At 42.9% G+C, this 17,860-nt stretch overlaps 1 protein-coding gene across 1 annotated transcript in view; it reads right to left on the bottom strand.

The window, feature by feature from the left end:
* Nucleotides 1-16,438, bottom strand: part of LOC130205009 (astrotactin-2-like) — a 249,438-nt gene extending 233,000 nt beyond the window's left edge. Inside the window, exon 1 of the mRNA XM_056432100.1 lies at nucleotides 16,030-16,438. Within this exon, the coding sequence (XP_056288075.1) occupies nucleotides 16,030-16,438 (409 nt within the window). The remainder of the gene's footprint in view (nucleotides 1-16,029) is intronic.
* Between the last annotated feature and the right edge of the window lie 1,422 nt (nucleotides 16,439-17,860).

Below are 17,860 nucleotides of genomic sequence, written 5' to 3' on the forward strand. Positions count from 1 at the left end.
AGTTTAAATCCAACCCGGTTTCTTTTGTAAAGCTCGACAAACTTCTCGCAATAAAATGATAATGATGGACGATCCTTAAAATATGAACCTTCTGTTGCAAATCCTCATGTGCCTATTGCTCACCCTGACAATTCTCATAAAAAGGGGTAGTTTGTTTATTGGGAAGTGGAGTTTTATGATATTATTATCCGTAGTAAGTGTACAACGCGCAGTAGATGATGTGCCGCATGTTCCTAGTTTAGATAAGCATACTGGAGTTATCACATAGATCAAAGCAAAGCACAGCTGTGGAACAGGAAAGCAGCAGAGCTGTGGAAGGGGAAAAGTATTACTGCCTCCTTAAAGCAAGGCCCATATTGATACATCAGCTTCAGTCGACGTGTACGCTGTGTGAATGTATTTTCTGGTCTACCTTACCGGGAGAGAGCCATACAGCTCGAGGTTTCCTTTGGAAACTAAAGCCAGTATCTGGGATTTTCAAAAGCCACTCGACCCTATTAAAATAAAACTGCTGTCTTAACCAGCAAAGGAGTTCACATTCAGTCACACAATAACACCATCTGTAAACCAGAGGAAATATTCTAAATATAGCGTACATATCAACTGAAATATATGTATTTAGGTGGGTCTTTCATTAAAGGTGGCACAAATACCGGTGTTGCTTCCCCCCTCCACCCACAGCTGTATATTGCTTTGCTCAGTGTGGCAACTCCAAACTGGGGACGTGCCACCCGTCATATATTGCAGGTTATACACCGATTACGGATAAGTACCTCACACAACACCACCTCAAAACATCCAAACTATCCCTTTAACCTGTCTGAAGACACATCACCCGCCGGTGACCTCAGGAGAGCGTGCTATGCCGTGTTCGACTTCCAAGGGTAATTGCTGTTAGATCAGAGCTAATCCAGAGCCAGACGAAAATACCTGAAAAAAATGCTGTGTGCTGTGTCTCTGAAAAGAGGTGAAGAGGATACAACCATGACATACCAATGAGCTTCCTGTGTATAAGCACTATGTAAGGCTCCGGGCCCAGACGGCGTGTCCCCCTCCTGCCTGAAAGTCTGTGCTGACGAGCTGTCCCCCATCTTCACGGAGATCTTCAACCGATCACTGGAGCTGTGCGAAGTCCCTTCCTGCTTCAAGCGCTCCTTGATCATCCCGGTGCCCAAGAAATCCTCCATCACAGGATTAAATGACTACAGACCCATCGCCCTGACGTCTGTGGTCATGAAGTCCTTTGAGAGGCTGGTGTTGACCCACCTGAAGGACGTCTCAGGCCTCCTGCTGGACCCCCTGCAGTTTGCCTACCGTGCAAACAGGTCGGTGGATGACGCAATAAATATGGGACTGCACCATTTACTGCAACACCTCGACTCCCCAGGGACATATGCAAGGGTTCTGTTTGTGGACTTCAGCTCTGCATTCAACACGATCATCCCGGAGGTTCTACAACCCAAACTCTCCCAGCTCGCGTGCCAGCCCTCACCTGCCGGTGGATCACAAACTTCCTGACAGACAGGACGCAGCAGGTGAGGCTGGGAAAACCACATCCAGCACCCGGACCATAAGCACTGGCGCCCCCCAGGGATGTGTGCTCTCCACTGCTCTTCTCCCTCTACACCAACGACTGCACCTCAGAGGACCCGTCTGTTAAGCTCTTGAAGTTCGCAGACGACACAACGGTCATCGGCCTCATCAGGAACGGTGACGAGTCTGCGTACAGACGGGAGGTTGAACGGCTGGTCCTCTGGTGTGGACAGAACCACCTGGAGCTGAACAAGCTCAAGACTGTGGAGATGACAGTGGACTTCAGGAGGAGCCCCCCAACACTATCCCCGCTCACCATTCAAAATAGCACTGTTCCTGCGGTGGAGACCTTCAAGTTTCTGGGATCCACAATCTCCCGGGACCTGAAGTGGGCCTCCAACATTAACACCATCCGCAAAAGGCCCAGCAGAGGCTGTACTTTCTGCGCCAGCTCAGGAAGTTCAACCTGCCTCAGGAGCTGCTGATCCTTTTTTACTCCGCCATCATCCAGTCTGTCCTCTGCTCTTCCATCACTGTGTGGTTTGGATCGGCCACCAAACAGGACAGAGTCAGACTACAGCGGATCGTCAGGTCTGCAGAAAGAACCATTGGTTCCAGCCTCCCCTCCATTCTGGACTTGTACACCGCCAGAGTCAGGAAGCGGGCAGGAAAGATCACTGCAGACCCTTCACACCCTGGACACAAGCTGTTTCAACTCCTGCCCTCTGGTAGGCGCTACAGAGCACTGTACGCCAAAACCACCAGACACAGAAATAGCTTCTTTCCACTGGCCGTCACCATGATGAACAATTAATCAGACTCTTCCATCTGCACTATCTGCACTTTTTGACTACTGTCTATAATGTCTTTTTTATATTTATCCCGCTTATTGTATATTGTGTGTGTGTATAAGTACGGAAGAGCAAAGTGTAACCGGAGTCAAATTCCATGTATGTGCAAACCTACATGGCCATTAAAGCTGATTCTATTCTATTCTATTCTAAGGCAAAGTGCTGATTTCCCCTCAGGCGTATGCAAAGGTGCTGAAAACACCACGATTCAGTTGCACTGATGCTGTATGAAAGAATGGACAGCGTTGTTAGAATTGAATAAATTGCACAAAATGGAAGTCAGGCATATGTATATTAAAGAAGAGTAGGTGTGTGGACTACCAGCCATTTAGTAGTCATTACCAATACCAGTGACTTTGTTTTGGTCATAATTTACAACAAAATAAAAATATCCCATACTTCAACATACACTCCTTTATTACAATTGGAATACTGTTTCTGCGAAACTATTACTAACCTCTGATGATCCACCTCAAGACAAAAGCTACATTTTACATTTGAATACATCATGTTCTCATTTACCTTTTCCCAATGCTAATATTTAATGAATAGAGTTTAAATGTATCATAATGTAACTCAGTTGTAACTCAGTTAATTAGCCATGCAGGACTGTGGTTTTTGAAACTGAGAAATGTACAATTTAAAACAATGACCAAAAAAAAGTAAATTTCAAGCAGATGTTATTATTGTCATTGTATTATACATACGATATATTATACATACACACAGTTAGTATTCATCGTATGTACGAGGCTTTGGTTATATACTCTCTAAAATGCTGGATTGCTCCCTCTGGGTTTGAAGAGAGTTAATCATCCCGGTCTGGTTCATAAGTGAGTTTCCTTCATAGGGTGGCTGGGCTCAGCCTTAGCGAGAGGGTGAAGACCTCAGATATCTGAAGGGAGCTCAGAGTAAAGCTCTTCTCCATCAAAGGGGGGCAGTTGAGGTGGAGCAGGAGACCTCCTGGGTGCTTCTTGTTTTATTAGCACGCCGCACTGGTAGGAGGCCCTGGGGCGGACCCCGAACAAGCTGATGAGATATATTATATATATATTTATATGCATCATAGATCTCAAATAATAAGCTCCTTTGTCAAACATATACACAATACTGCCTTTATCTATAACAAACCACCAATGGTACATCACAACTTAATCCACTATTCCCGAGGTGCCGCAATCCACTTAGTTGTGTCTGAAATCAATGGACCCATATTATCAAGACTGACAACTGGAAAAGTGAAGAGTTGGAGCATGTGTCCCTGTGCAGATGAAGCCAACTCCAGCAGGAATGTGGACAGATGTGCAAGAGAAATTGTGGGAGGAAACCCATGAGTCGAGGGGAGATTAATGGCGCACATTCTTTATCTGCCAGGAAATCTCACATTGTACCGCTTGGAGGGAATGCAAATAGGTACAAACAAACCAGCATAGATACAAGATTTAAAATCTTTGGGAGGAACCACGGGGTATGATGATAGAGCGCCGTGCAGAGCGGGCACATTTCCAAGGTGCAGCGCAAATTCTGGTGGGAAACACATTTGATGGGTCTTAAACATCATTGTGACCAGCTTACAGTGAACAATGCCTTTCTGTTTCCTCTATGAAACACACACACACTGCTCGTCATGTTTGCAAAATAAGACCCGTATGTAATTTAAATAATTCCATTAACTAGGTTATTGGAGACTATTTAACTTCATCCCCACGGTAATTATGAACTAATACACATATGCATTATTGGTCCCATAAAAAACGAGCCACGCTCATCTTCTGTGAAAATAGTCTTAGAAGTCCAGAATAAAAGCAGATTGGTCAAAATAGATTGTGCACGAATGTAGCAAGGACACGAAGGAAGCAAGGACACGAGAGAGAGAGAGAGAGAGAGAGAGAGAAAATTCATCCTGCCTGTGATCTGGAAACCAAGCCTGTCAACCAGGAGGAGGACATTTACAGGCCATCCGGTCTGTTTGAAGCCAGGGTGGGGGGGTGGGTGGGGGGGGGGGGAGTGCAAGTGAATTCCGGTGAGGCAGGTTCTGGGTGAAGCGTACTGGCCGTTTGATGCCCAGCCTCACTTCCATCCGACTCCTCACTGGTCTTGAGCGTGGCAGAGTGGTGTGGTTGTGTATTTTAGAGATTGCCAGAGGATGGACTGCCTCAATGAATAAATATAAGTTGAAACAATACACATTTCCTTGAGCAAGAAGGACACTTTGTGTCATCAAAGTCACCCACAAAAAGATGAATGTGTAAGTGGAAAACAAATCGCTGCTTAATAAAAAGGGGTAAAATAGCTATTTATAAAAAAAGAACTGTTTTCTATTGGACATTATTCATTGTAATCCTTTTAAAGATTGAATTGATCGTTGTTGCCATGTGTGTTATTGGTAAGAAGTGGATCCCAAAGGGAAAAAGGACTTTGAAAATAAATGCTTTGTACAGAGACCGACGGAATTGCACTCAAGTAATTATTCATGAAAATAGCATGAAATTGCATAAAAAGACACGTTCAAGAGAAAACAACTGAGCAGCTTTATTTAGGACTCTATGGGGTAAGCAGCACTTCCATTCGTCAAAAGCTGCTTTTCTTGCGTGTCACACATTGAGCGTTGGCAGACAGCAATCTGCCGCCGACTGGTTGGGGATCAGCAGGTGTAGGCGCGCAGCATTTCCATTACAACGCGCACATGATAAGTCAGAACGCGCTCGCACGTAAGAGCAGTGGCCAGGCAAAGGAAATTCCACCTGCATCCAGATAACTCTCACATGAGGAGGAAGCAAAACTGCAGCTTCCAAATATATAGGAATCTGAAATATGAGCACATACACGCAATTACTCCATCTGCTCTCTGCTCATGTTTTATTTAGGTTAGAGAGCCAGGGGCAGACTCAACCAATGTGTTCATTCATGTCATCGGGTTTATCAAAATCACACTTTGGTCCAAAACTACCTTTCAAACAAGAACAACTGAAAAAAGGCTATTTAGCAGAGCAGTTAGCGGTGGCGTCCTCTTATTAAGTACTGGCCAACTGTAGGAATGGAAAATACCTTCACTTGTAACAGCGCGCACACACACACACACACACACAAATTAAACCAACGTTTTAGCTAGGGCTTCAACTAACGATTATTTTGATAATCGATTAATCTGTTGATTATTTTTTCGATTAATCGGATAAAAAAACAAAAAAACTGTCATTTTCAACCCTTTATTTAAAACAGGGTTCGTACGGTCATGGAAAACCTGGAAAAGTCATGGAATTTTTAAATGGCTATTTCCAGGCCTAGAAACGTAATTGAAAAAAATAAAATCCCAAAATGTTTGGAAAAGTAATGCAAATGTGTTTTATTCAAATGTTAATTTACACGAATATATACGGTATGCTTTGGAATTCTCATTGTTATTTTAAATACTACATCTTCTCACTTGTTCATGTATACACAGAGTTTTCACTAAATGTTTAAGCATGGAAATTTGTTTTAAAGTCATGGAAAGGTCCTGGAGATCCACTGGTCAGCTTGTGTATGAACCCTGTTCACTGGTCAGCATGTGTATGAACCCTGTTCACTGGTCAGCATGTGTATGAACCCGTCACAAACAGACTGACAGCGGTTTACTCTCCTAAATTGGCTATTTATAGGTTAAACGCCTCATACGGTGAGGGGGCGTGGCTTATCTCCGTTGCCTTTCTCCATGGAAAAATATTTTCAGCCATCCGCCACGGAATAAATAACCACTTTTTCTACATTATAATTCTTGTGGAAATGCCACACATGTCGTAGCATGTAACGCCCTGGTAGCTGGGTTCATAACGTCACCCGTAGGCGCACACAGCTCCGTGAATGTCACTCCGACTACGTGAATGACTTCCGCATCCAGCTCCACGAGAGCAGCAGCAGCCAATTAGATTCTTCAACAGCGGAGTAGCTCAGCGCTGATTGGCTCTCACAACGCAGCGTTCCGTCTCTCCTCTCCCTCCGCTCCGGTTTCTCAACTCAACTTTTTTTATACTCTGCGACTTATTGAGCGCCGTAATAATCGCGCTACACAACGAATCGATAATGGAATTCGTTGCCAACTATTTTAATAATTGATTTTTATCGATTCGTTGTTGCAGCCCTAGTTTTAGCATTGGTTTCCATTAATAGCAAGGTTTTGCTAACCACCTGTAATGATAAAATACGTTACTTTGCTTGATATATATTTAATAAACTTTCAATTTGTATGTTGTATTTCCAACATCACCAGCTGAAATTGAGAGTCAAACAAATACCAGTCAAGTGAATGATATAAACTAAATAATACCAGCAAATGCATCATGATATATATATATAAATATATATTTAGCATTTATATTTTAAAATGCGGATCACACATGGATATCAATATGCCCAACTTTAATAGTGAAATGCCAGGAGAAATAAATCATCGGATTCGGAGAGAAGCAGTGAAGAACATTTTCTTTCAGATTGCTAGACTCACCATGAACTCAAGAATCCAATCAAATCCCTTTGCAGAATGATAGAAACGGTGTTCATTCATCCTTTTCAAGCACTGCTCCCTTTTTTTGCCGGTTGGTGTGAATTCAAATGAAATCCATTTGTTGAATCGATTTTGAACTTTGATGAAAACCCTGATTTCTAGGGATGCACCGATCTGATCGGCGCCGATCCATACCGGCCGATATTCCCATTATCGGTTTTGATCGGCGTTCTCAAAACGGCCGATCAGATGACGTAACATCTGCGATAACTATCAGACGTTGCAATCACCGCGCACCACAACGGAGACGATGCGCCCGGCGAGGGCCGCAGAGCGAGAGGTCAGAGGGGATCCTCACGCACCGAGCAGCGTCTCCGTCCCCCGAGTTGAATCTCTGGGTCAACTCAGACATGCTCACGGTAAACGCATTCGATCGGGAGCGCGCGAGGGTTTTGATAAAGTTAGCGGAAGGATTTAAGTGACAACATCCGGTTTTGCAAAGTTAGCGGCAAGAACCACGTGGAACAACATCCGTTTTTCAAAATAAGATGTCGACAAATCATACACGAACATATAAAAGTAAACAATGAACTGATTTTGGATCTTTATAGATCGTTTCTGAGATTTAGCTTAAATTATGCCAACATTAAAACATTTTTACTGTACCAAGGAAGAGTTTATAAAAATAAGTCTGACTTTTGTATGTTAAAAAAAGTCCTGTAAATAGATTTCCCCAAGAGTTCCAGGAAATGAATGATGCAGATGTGTTCCATACATATCTGAAATCCCCTACAATAGCAATCAAACAATTTTAATGTATCAATTAGGACATTTTTCAAAGTAAAAGTCCTAAATGTTTAAAGAAATCGGTAATTTCTTGAATGTTTGAGTTGCTTTATATATGTATTTCCTCATAGTCCTAGGCAATAATGCTACACAATAAATAGAATGCTTCAATCGACACCGTGATATCGGATCGGCAGGTACTGATTTCAGTGATCGGTGATCGGCAGATACTGATTTCAGTGATCGGCACCAAAAACCTGATCGGTGCATCTCTACCGATTTCATCTTTGTTGGATTCAACGTGCCTTTACCCGGTCAAACCTTTAATGGAAACCAGCCCCTCGGTTTCCCCTCTTTACAAGCTGCGACAGCGTGTGGCAGGTCGTGTTTCCACGCTGGCTCATCATGGCAGAATGTTGCCCTGGAGACACTCGCGGTAACGAGAACGGCCACAGCGGCAGTTTGGAGTACTTTGCCAGGTGCTTCGATGTCTGTCTTTCTGTCTGTGGACAGGTTTTCCCAGCGTGATATAGCGTGACAACTATGCAAGATGCAGACGTGGAAGCTAAAAGGTGTGTAGTTGAGCTCAGAATGTAGGTAGGAATTCACAGATGGGTGTGGTCCAAGAAATTGCGTCGAAGTCGGGGAATAAGAAGTGGCTATTATGGCCCTGGCTTAATTTGGCGTTGTGGTAGTCACTTGTTAATTAAATCAAACCAAAACTTAGCAGGTTATGCATGTTCCTCTTGCAGTATACTTAGGTCGTTTGATGCAATTGCCCAAAGATGATGATGTGCAAAGTACGATTGAGCTTCATAAAATACTCAGTGTCTACATATGCAACTACATATGGATTTTTCAGAGCCGCAAATGTCTGGCTCGCATTGTCAAACTTATTTTCCGAAGAGCCAATACATTACACGGCCTTCGACACACGGGGCATTCCATTCTGTGGCGCAGGACACAACTGAGGAGCTAAAGGAGCAACTAAATGGAATTGCTTTTATAAATCAGTGTCACATTATGCATTCGGTGCACCGACTAGAAATCTCCTTTACACGACACAAGCAGAAAGTTCATGAATCGTTTAGGTATCCACTAGCAACATGCTCTTTTCTTTGATCCACCACCCAGGGTGTTCTCAGTCCGGCTTTACATATCGAGATAAGTTGGTTTTGACTCATAGCGGTACAACACCATGAAACAACGCAGTAGACAATGCAAAAGACAGAGAATCACAATTGAAATTTTACAGGCACATAGATTGAGAACAAATTGAAGCTAATGTCTAATTAAATGCCTGCTGCTGGTGTGGGTTTACATGAAAGTAGACATGAGTACAGGTGACTAGTCACTGGGCTGTCGTAAACCTACGCTAAAGGGTGGCAACAGTAGTCACTACACACGGTTTACTGTATGTGTGTTCTATAACCTGTATGCTCAGGTTAAATGTCCTCATATCAAATTCAGCCGTTACATTTCATGGCACTTCCACATTTAAAACGTAGATGCAGACACTCGTATTTGTTTGATTCATAAGTAAAAGAAAGCCACACCTCATGTTTATGCATGAGGAAGTGTAAACACAGGATTTACTCATTTCTTTATTTATCCTGCAATGATAAACCACCTCAAAACAATACATCATAGCCAACTTATTAAACACAAATTAATGAAATCTCCCATCCCCTCATTTGCCAAACATTATCTTTGATCTTCTTTGCCAATTAATGAAATAGGGGGAACATGTATCATCAATTGTGCATGTTGTTGCTTTGCATAAATCAGGGTGAGAAGCATGTGCATTCATTAGTGCATTTACATAAACTTCTTTATTCATTCTGTCAAATAAAAACATTTAAAACACATACCCCCGTTAGCAATGTTAATGATCAAATGGTTATCTTGACATCAAAGCTGTCTAATTCCACCACAAGGCTTTATGAATTACAGTTCCAGCAAAGGAAAGCAACCAGCATGGTACGCAGACCATATTCATCCATCCTTCCCATATTCATCCATCCTTCCCATATTCATCCAGCCTTCCCATGCCATCACTGGCACCGTTCAGCTACATGAGCTTGATTCTTCACTCTCTGACAGTCAAATGAGTTTACCGTTGTGTGAGGTAATCAGGGATGCACCGATCTGATCGGCGCCGATCCATATCGGCCGATATTCCCATTATCGGTTTTGATCGGCGTTCTCAAAACGGTTAAATTATGCTCACATTTTTAAAAAAATACTGTACCAAGGAAGAGTTTATAAAAATAAGTCTGACTTTTGTATGTTAAAAAAAGTCCTGTATATAGATTTCCCCAAGAGTTCCAGGAAATGAATAATGCAGATGTGTTCCATACATATCTGAAATCCCCTACAATAGCAATCAAACAATTTGAATCTATCAATTACGACATTTTTCAAAGTAAAAGTCCTAAATGGTTAAAGAAGTCATTTTTTAAATGTTTGAGGCACTCTAGATATGTTTTCCCTCAGAGTCCCAGGCAACGACTGATGCAGATGTGTTCAGGACATCCCTGACTTCCCCTAGCCTGGCAATCAAACATATTTACTGTCGCAATTTAAAAAAAATCAAATTAAAAGTCCTAAATGTTTAAAGAAATCGGTAATTTCTTTAATGTTTGAGGTGCTTTATGTATGTATTTCCTCATAGTCCTAGGCAATAATGCTACACAATAAATAGAATGCTTCAATCGACACCGTGATCGGTGATCAGTATTATCTGATCGGCAGATACTGATTTCAGTGATCGGTGATCGGCACCAAAAAACCTGATCGGTGCATCTCTAGAGGTAATACAACCTTTATTCATCTCGACTGTATAAAGGGATGGGATGATATAGGAGTTCCTCGTGGTGGATTGCGAAACCAAAAAAGGACAAAATCCTCACCAAGTTGTGGATCATTGTAAATATCACCACGAGTGACTTGAAGAAGCTGTCTGGGTAGAAGAATAGCGCCTGATTTATCGTGCAGACAGACACAATGTCACAACAACAGGATCTTGTGATTTATGATTAGTTTATTAAAGATTGTTAGATTGTTGTTTCCAATGAAAGGAAGTGTACGTAACTTAAAATGTTCATATTGTCCCATGCCTTTAGGGGCCAGACAAAAACTGTAGATGCCCACAGTCCAAAATCTGTATTCATACAAACTATTTAATCACACCTTGCATCAAACTTGCATGTGGATCAGTTGTTTTAAAGTCTTATACATTATAAAACTGTGTGCACAAGCCTGATTTCCATTTCCAGAGTTAGCAATACATTGTTTGGATACTTCCTTGAATGAAAATAAAGAAAGAAACACAATTACACTGCATATCAAAAAATTGAAAGAAATACCTGAATCAAATCAAGGCAAAATTTCAAATGATGCTTCCATATACTGGAGAGGCCAACGTGAGTATGAAAAAGCCAACGCTATTGCCTTCACACGTCACGATCTCAACTCATTTTACTACCTATGGGGTTTTTTTTAGTGTTCAATGTGTTCAACAGCACTCTCCACCACCATCATCGTTGTCAAGACACGGAAGAAGAAAAAAGATATCTTCTGGGAGAATGATGTTTATCGCTCCAGTTTCATATCCTGAGGATGTTCTGGTGGCTCATTGTGGCCCAACACCTTTCCGAGACACTTTGTTGGTGTTCCCTCTCCATTCTCACACATCGTGTGTCTCCTTGGCCAAAGCTTCCATACAATGTTGCAGCTGCCTTTTGTATTCACCACTGTAACACAACACTCTCACTTTGTTTAACACCCAGACTCATCCATTATTCACACCTGTGAGTGTAACACATTATAAGCAGTGGTACATCACAATGAATTCTTTTAAAAAAATAAAAAATTGGCAGCAGCTGTATAGACTGTAAAATGACCAAATCACCATTTCATTGCCACATCACCATATCTACACATGGTTTGAGGTATAACAATATAGATTCTCAATGCACACTTACACTAAAATACTAATGGACCCTGGCCGAACATCTACTGTAATAAAAAAAATGCCAGTGGAAGAAGACCCTACTCGCACCTTCTTCTTCTCAACAAATTGTTAAACAAAAATGGACATATCTGGAAATCACACGATATTGCAGCCAACCTCATGCGTGACTCTTCTGAATCCCAGCAGGTGAGAGCAGACCAGCCGGCACACTGTGCAATGATCAAAGCTAAATGCAGCTTCCTTTGTGTCAAAACTGCCATTTTGCTGTATAAGCGCCAACCAAGAGACTGACAACACTAGGGTAGGGAATTACAAGTACACCGTGTGGGTAGGAACAGAGCTCCCACCACAAATTAAACTGGAGTAGAGCATTCATCTTCAAAAAAGACAAGCTCCTATAGGTTTATTACAGCAGGTCAAATGATGACAAATAGACCATTTGATGGCCAGCACAAGCTCCACCACGGATCCCATTCTCTCTCGTCTCTTTACACCCTCGGTATATCAGTTGGATGCGCTTGATTGCGGCATTCCCAACGACACTCCATTCAAAAACAGCGGAGAATTAAGTGCCGCGATTAAACTGCAAATCTTGTCACAAGCACCCCTCCATGTCAGCGCCACACAAGTGTAATAACTCCCATCTCTCTTGTTGACCTTTACCACCCTCGTCAATGCTTGTCCTGCACTGCTGAGCTTAACCCCCGACACAAGATTGAGATGTAGTGCTGTGTGTCCACGTTCTGTGCCACAGGAAGCAGAGTGGTCTCCCCCCCCCCATCACTGTTGCTTTCAATCTCTCATCTTATCTCCCCTTTCAGAGGAAGCAGGGTTTGCTGCAACTCCTGCTTCGAGGAGGTGCAGCCAGACAGAGAGGGGAGACGAAGAGAGACGGAAAAGGCCGATTGAAAAGCCAGAAGATAAACAAAGAGACGAAGATGTGGTGGGAAATTAAAAGGTGTAACGATTTTCTCCAATTCAATGGATGGAAACGATAAAGGACAGGGGAGATGTTTGCTCCCGAGTTAAGTGCCTGAAGGATTTTCAAAAGGTGAACTCCTAATGAGGTGTTTACAGAGTCAGCCATGTTGCGAAACATATCGATCTCCATCCGGTCCCACGTCGCTTAAAAAGAGCAGAGAAAATGGTTTCGTGTGACAAACAGTGGAAGCATCTCTCCCTAGAATATCTGATTCGATGAAGTTGAACGACGGAACAACTGCAGCTGCCATTAACGTCCATTATTTAAAGTGAAAACGTGGTGGGGAAGGAGAGTGTGATGATACTGGGAGGAGAAGCTCTGATGCCGAAAAAGTTAGAACACTTAAGCCCTTGAATGTGGTTTAAACTCAAAACATATTTGTGTATATTAAAATACACCCAAACAAAAAAAATACATCAGCACATGCCCCAAAAAAAATGTGGAAACCAAAAGTAAGAATCGGTATGTGTGCCGTGTGTTTATTGAATGCAGGATTTTATTTCGTCGTCGCATGAAGAGATGACAAAGAGAAGTAAACAAGAAGCGGGGGAAGGGGCCCTGTGCGTTTCCTCTTCACTGCCCTTTCTCTTCATCCATTCTTCATGACGCGCGAGGTAATAAATCAAAGCTGAGGCGGCCACAGTGGGAAGGGGACTCGCTCTCCTTTTCCCACCTTCCAGAACCTCCGACGATCCTGTCGGCAAAACAATCGCACGTCGGACAGAATCGAAGCGACGGAACCGAGGCTGTGCTCATTGTGGTTCGGTTGGCATTTGGCTCACAAGCCGGTATCCGTGCCCGTGCATTTTAAAACATCTCTGGTGTCATGATTGGAAAAGTAGGAAGTGCATTTTGAATTTAATGCAAAAGAAAACACTCCCGTTTGCACCTTTACACGTCAGGTGCATTAAGTGAGACACTGGCTGCACTTTTTTTATTGCGTTTCATCTCTGGAATCAGTCAGTGAGACAATACAAATGTTCACCAACGCAAGACTCAAAATATTGTACCGTAGACTTTAAATACGTCTCACGTTATTGGAAGCAGCATTTTGCTGTGTTCTTTGAGCTGTTAGTTGTATTTTTTACCACAGGCACTGATGTTAACAGCTTCCTGAAAGCTTCAGAACAGACATGAGAAGAACAGAATAGAGTTGGTGGGCGGCTGCCTCAATGCAATACAGTCTGCACACTGTACAGTACTCCATCATGTTTAGTGGGGTTTAAAACATAAAAGGAACAAAGGGATGAATGACGATGCCCGTGGCCACATAATGCATGTGTCCGACTGTGTATTTGATGAGCCTTACGCTTTTGTAGTACCCTGAAGCACCAGAATTCACTGTATTAACGGGAGGAAAGAAAATAAAAAAATAGGTAGAATGAAATTCCCCGCCGATGTATTTATATGTGCTCATTTTGTGCCCCTGGATAAACAACGCCGTGTATTTCCGGGATGTCGGGGCACAACAGTTCACCAGCAGCACCGCTAATTCAAGCCATCAAGAGGAAAGCTGTCATGTGACCTGATGCCATCAGCTGTTGAATTCTGAACACATGCTAAACACAGGTGACACCAAAATGTCAACTTCTGCCTTGCACTCCGATGCCAGGAGCACAGCGACAATAAGAGGAGGGCGTTCACATCGCTCAGAAGGGGTTCTACAACAGCTTGCAATACAGAAATAAATATAGAGTATTTTGGTTTCCTGATTAACACATAAAGAAACCCGTTTGTTCCTGGGGGGGGGGGGGGGTTCAGAATGCTATGGTTTTTTTCCTTTTTTCATGGATGTCAGTTTTGTGATAACAACATGTTAATGTATTGAGCATACTACTATACTAGACCTCTTATTCAGTTTCACAATGTGGTCAACAGCATAAGTGAACATGCTTGCATTTAAAACATATTAATTCCCTCCTCCTCCTCCTCCTCTTCCTCCCTCCACAGCACACAGTCATGCAGTGGAAGGGCGAAGCAGCACATGTGCTAGCTGGCTGACTCGGAGGACAGAGAGGCCTTTTCCACCAGTCAACAGCAGACCTTAATGAGAATAGAAAGTGATTTACTAGCTTAATGCTCCCGCCCGCCCGCCAGCCTTCCTACCCGCCTTTGCTTCGCGCAGCCAGTTTACTCTGCACTCCTCGACCAGAGAATGGAACTGAGACCGGGAAGCGAGGGGGGAAACAAGATAACAAGCCAGATTCTGAAAACCTCAGTAATGAGACGTGGATTTGCTCAGCACCAATGACCTCCACCAAGGCGTGCATCTTTGTATTTGCCATAAAACAGGTTTTCTATTACACTGAGCCAATACACTTGCCCTGAACGGATTGGGAAATGGAAAACATCGAGGCATTTGCAATTATGGTCCATGGCGTGTGGCTTATTGCATTTAACAAACATTACTGTGTGCTGTTTTTACACCCTGTGCACTTCTAACAAATGAAAACAAAAAAGGGGGAAAGTATAAGAACATCCACTTTCTCTCGTGACATAAGTGAAAAATATGGAGAAAGCAAGATAAGCAAGTACCTTCATGCACAGTCTGCTCCTCTCACACAGCAAATATCATTTTTCTTTGGTTTGTGCGAGGCAGAAATACTTTCACGCGATATGTCCTCCATGATTTTCAAATTAGGGACGCTAGTGCCAGGACCATTTTTAAAATCAAAAGCTTTCACAGAAAACTTTTAGATGACCTGTCAAAGTCCAGTGTTCGATCCAATCAGTTATCTGTGACTAAGCCCTGCACGAAAAGGGGATGTGTAGGTTTCCTTAAACCTGCCATGGCCAAATCGGAAGAGATGTAAACTCTCGTTAAAAGCGCCCAGCACTGCATGTGTTCTAAGAACGACGTGCTCAAGTGAGAATAAAATGCCAATTTCATGCATATTTGCAGCACCAAATTGCCTTCCTTGATTGGGGCAACACACTTAGGGCATGCATGAAATCCAAAGTCATAATCACATTCAACCACAAAATAGGAAAGCCAGAGAGAAAGAGAGGAAGGAAATAAAGAGTGCCATTTGAACATGAGTGGTACTCATTTTGTATCCCCATTCGGAGGCATGAGTAGTTTAGGCAACAACAGGGAAAGGGGGGGGGGGGGGGCAGGATTAAACCAGGAGGATTGGTTGCACATCATGCCGCCTATACAGACAACAATATAGTTTCCACTGAAACCAAACAACGCAATGGACTTCGGGTGACTTGAGAAGCGCTATAAAAAATAAATGATTATTATTATTAAACAGGACAGGTGACCAAACGCCAGGGAGTACATGTGCGTGTGCGCGTGTGCGTGTTTTGGGAATGGAGCTCAGGGTGAACACAGCCCACCAGTGTGCACAAGCGTGCAGCGAGGTGGTCCGGTTCTCACGGCGGAGGTGAAACACAGTAGCACAGTAGTTCTTACCCAGGGTGAAGTAAGGGAGAGCTGTGTTGTCAAGATCATCCATTACGGAAATTTGTCCAGGTAGATCTGTTCTAACGAATAACAGTAGTCGGGATTCCCCCCCTCCTGCTGCTGCTCCTCCTCCTCCACCACCACCAGTTCCTCCTCCGCCAACACCTGCTCCGGCAGCAGCCCATCCACCGGCCACGCTCCCCGAGGCTCCGCCGGTGAAGCTGAACTCGTTCTCCCGGAGCACGGGCAGGGTAGAGACGGTGACGGCTTTCACCTCACACAGCGCCTCCGCGTCGCTCTCTTTGTCCCGCTCTTGGTTGGGCGCCGTCGCCCCTCTGTTCGCTCGGACCGTCAGGGTCCACGCCAGGAAGATCCCCGCGAGAAGGACGCGGAGGTGCGGCAGTACGACCCTCGCCATCCCGCTCCCCGTGTGTGGTTCGCTCGCTTTGAGCGGGGCTCATAAGCTGTCCGTTTACTTCTAGTACAGTCGCTTGCGAAGGAGTCGCGTCCGTCCAGGAGGCGGCAGCACAGGTGTAGTGAGAATGACAACTCTCGGCTCCTCGCGCGCACGCATCCATTGGTGTTCACAGCGCGGGACAACAAATCAATTAAACGCGGAGAAGCACGTGTCCTTTTTTTTGTTTTTTTTGGAAGTGCACGCTGTGTGCATATCCTCGCAGAGCTTATATTCTTGGGGGGTAAAAGAAATGCACGGAATCTCGAAATTGAATTGTAGTAGTAAATGCATTCTGAATTTTTTTTAAACAATCAAAGTAAGATTTTTATTTTACTTTTATGTTGTGAAATCAGCGATTGTGGATGAACTTGGTTACACAAACATTAGTAAGTAAATCTAATAAGTAGATGTGTGTATAAGGGGACATATACCTCAGTTTTTTTCCCAAACATATCTCTTAACATCCCAAACGCATACTTGACCTTGAAAGCAATCATTGACTGAACAATATAACCTCCAAGTCCATTAAGCACTGCAGCAGATCTGGAGATTTTGATCATCACTTAGTCTTGATCAGTAAATGATGAAGTCTAGATCTTGATTTTTATTTTATTTTTTAGGACTTCTAATTCACATTGACTCCAAAGTTGAGGTTTAAAGTTCATTCTTCACCTTGCAAACTGACAGGATCTAAACAATATCACCTCAAGATCTAATTTACACAGCTTTCAGTGGATGTTCAGATTGCTGAACATGTTAAGTTCTCATCCATATTTTCTCCAAAGGAAAGGTTCAAAGTTGATTTTTGAATTGGCAAAAAAGCAGTTGACCAAACCACCGCACAGTACATATTTGTTATCTGAAAGGCATGTATATTGTTTTGTTATTTTAGTTTAAACCAGATTAAGTCAAGTCAGTAATAAAACACGAGGAAGGATGTTCACCACATAATTTAAATATTGATTCATAATACACAGTATGATACAAACAGTAGCCCTGTCTATTCTTTTTATTAATGAGGCATCAGATCTTCAACTCACCGTACCATAAAAGACTCAGCAATAAGTGCTCAGCAAAGTATTTTAACTCTACTGCCATCTCATCTGATCTTGTACAACATGTCTTATTCAGCTCGTGCAAATATGAAAGTTACATTCTAGTCAACTATTTCAACGAAATGCACAGTTTCATCTGAAAGATCCCAGTTCAGAGTGAAGTGCATTTATCCTTGCCTGAAATATATCTCCACGGGTAACTGCACCATAAATAAAGTTGAGGAACTCTCAAGGGATTCGACAAAGTATCACAGTACAGGAGTAACAATATACAACGGATTGCAATAACATTTTAACATTTTTTTTAAAAATAAACTATGTTAGTCAA

The sequence above is a fragment of the Pseudoliparis swirei genome, chromosome 15 (genome assembly GCF_029220125.1).
Source record: "Pseudoliparis swirei isolate HS2019 ecotype Mariana Trench chromosome 15, NWPU_hadal_v1, whole genome shotgun sequence".
Lineage (NCBI taxonomy): Eukaryota > Metazoa > Chordata > Actinopteri > Perciformes > Liparidae > Pseudoliparis > Pseudoliparis swirei.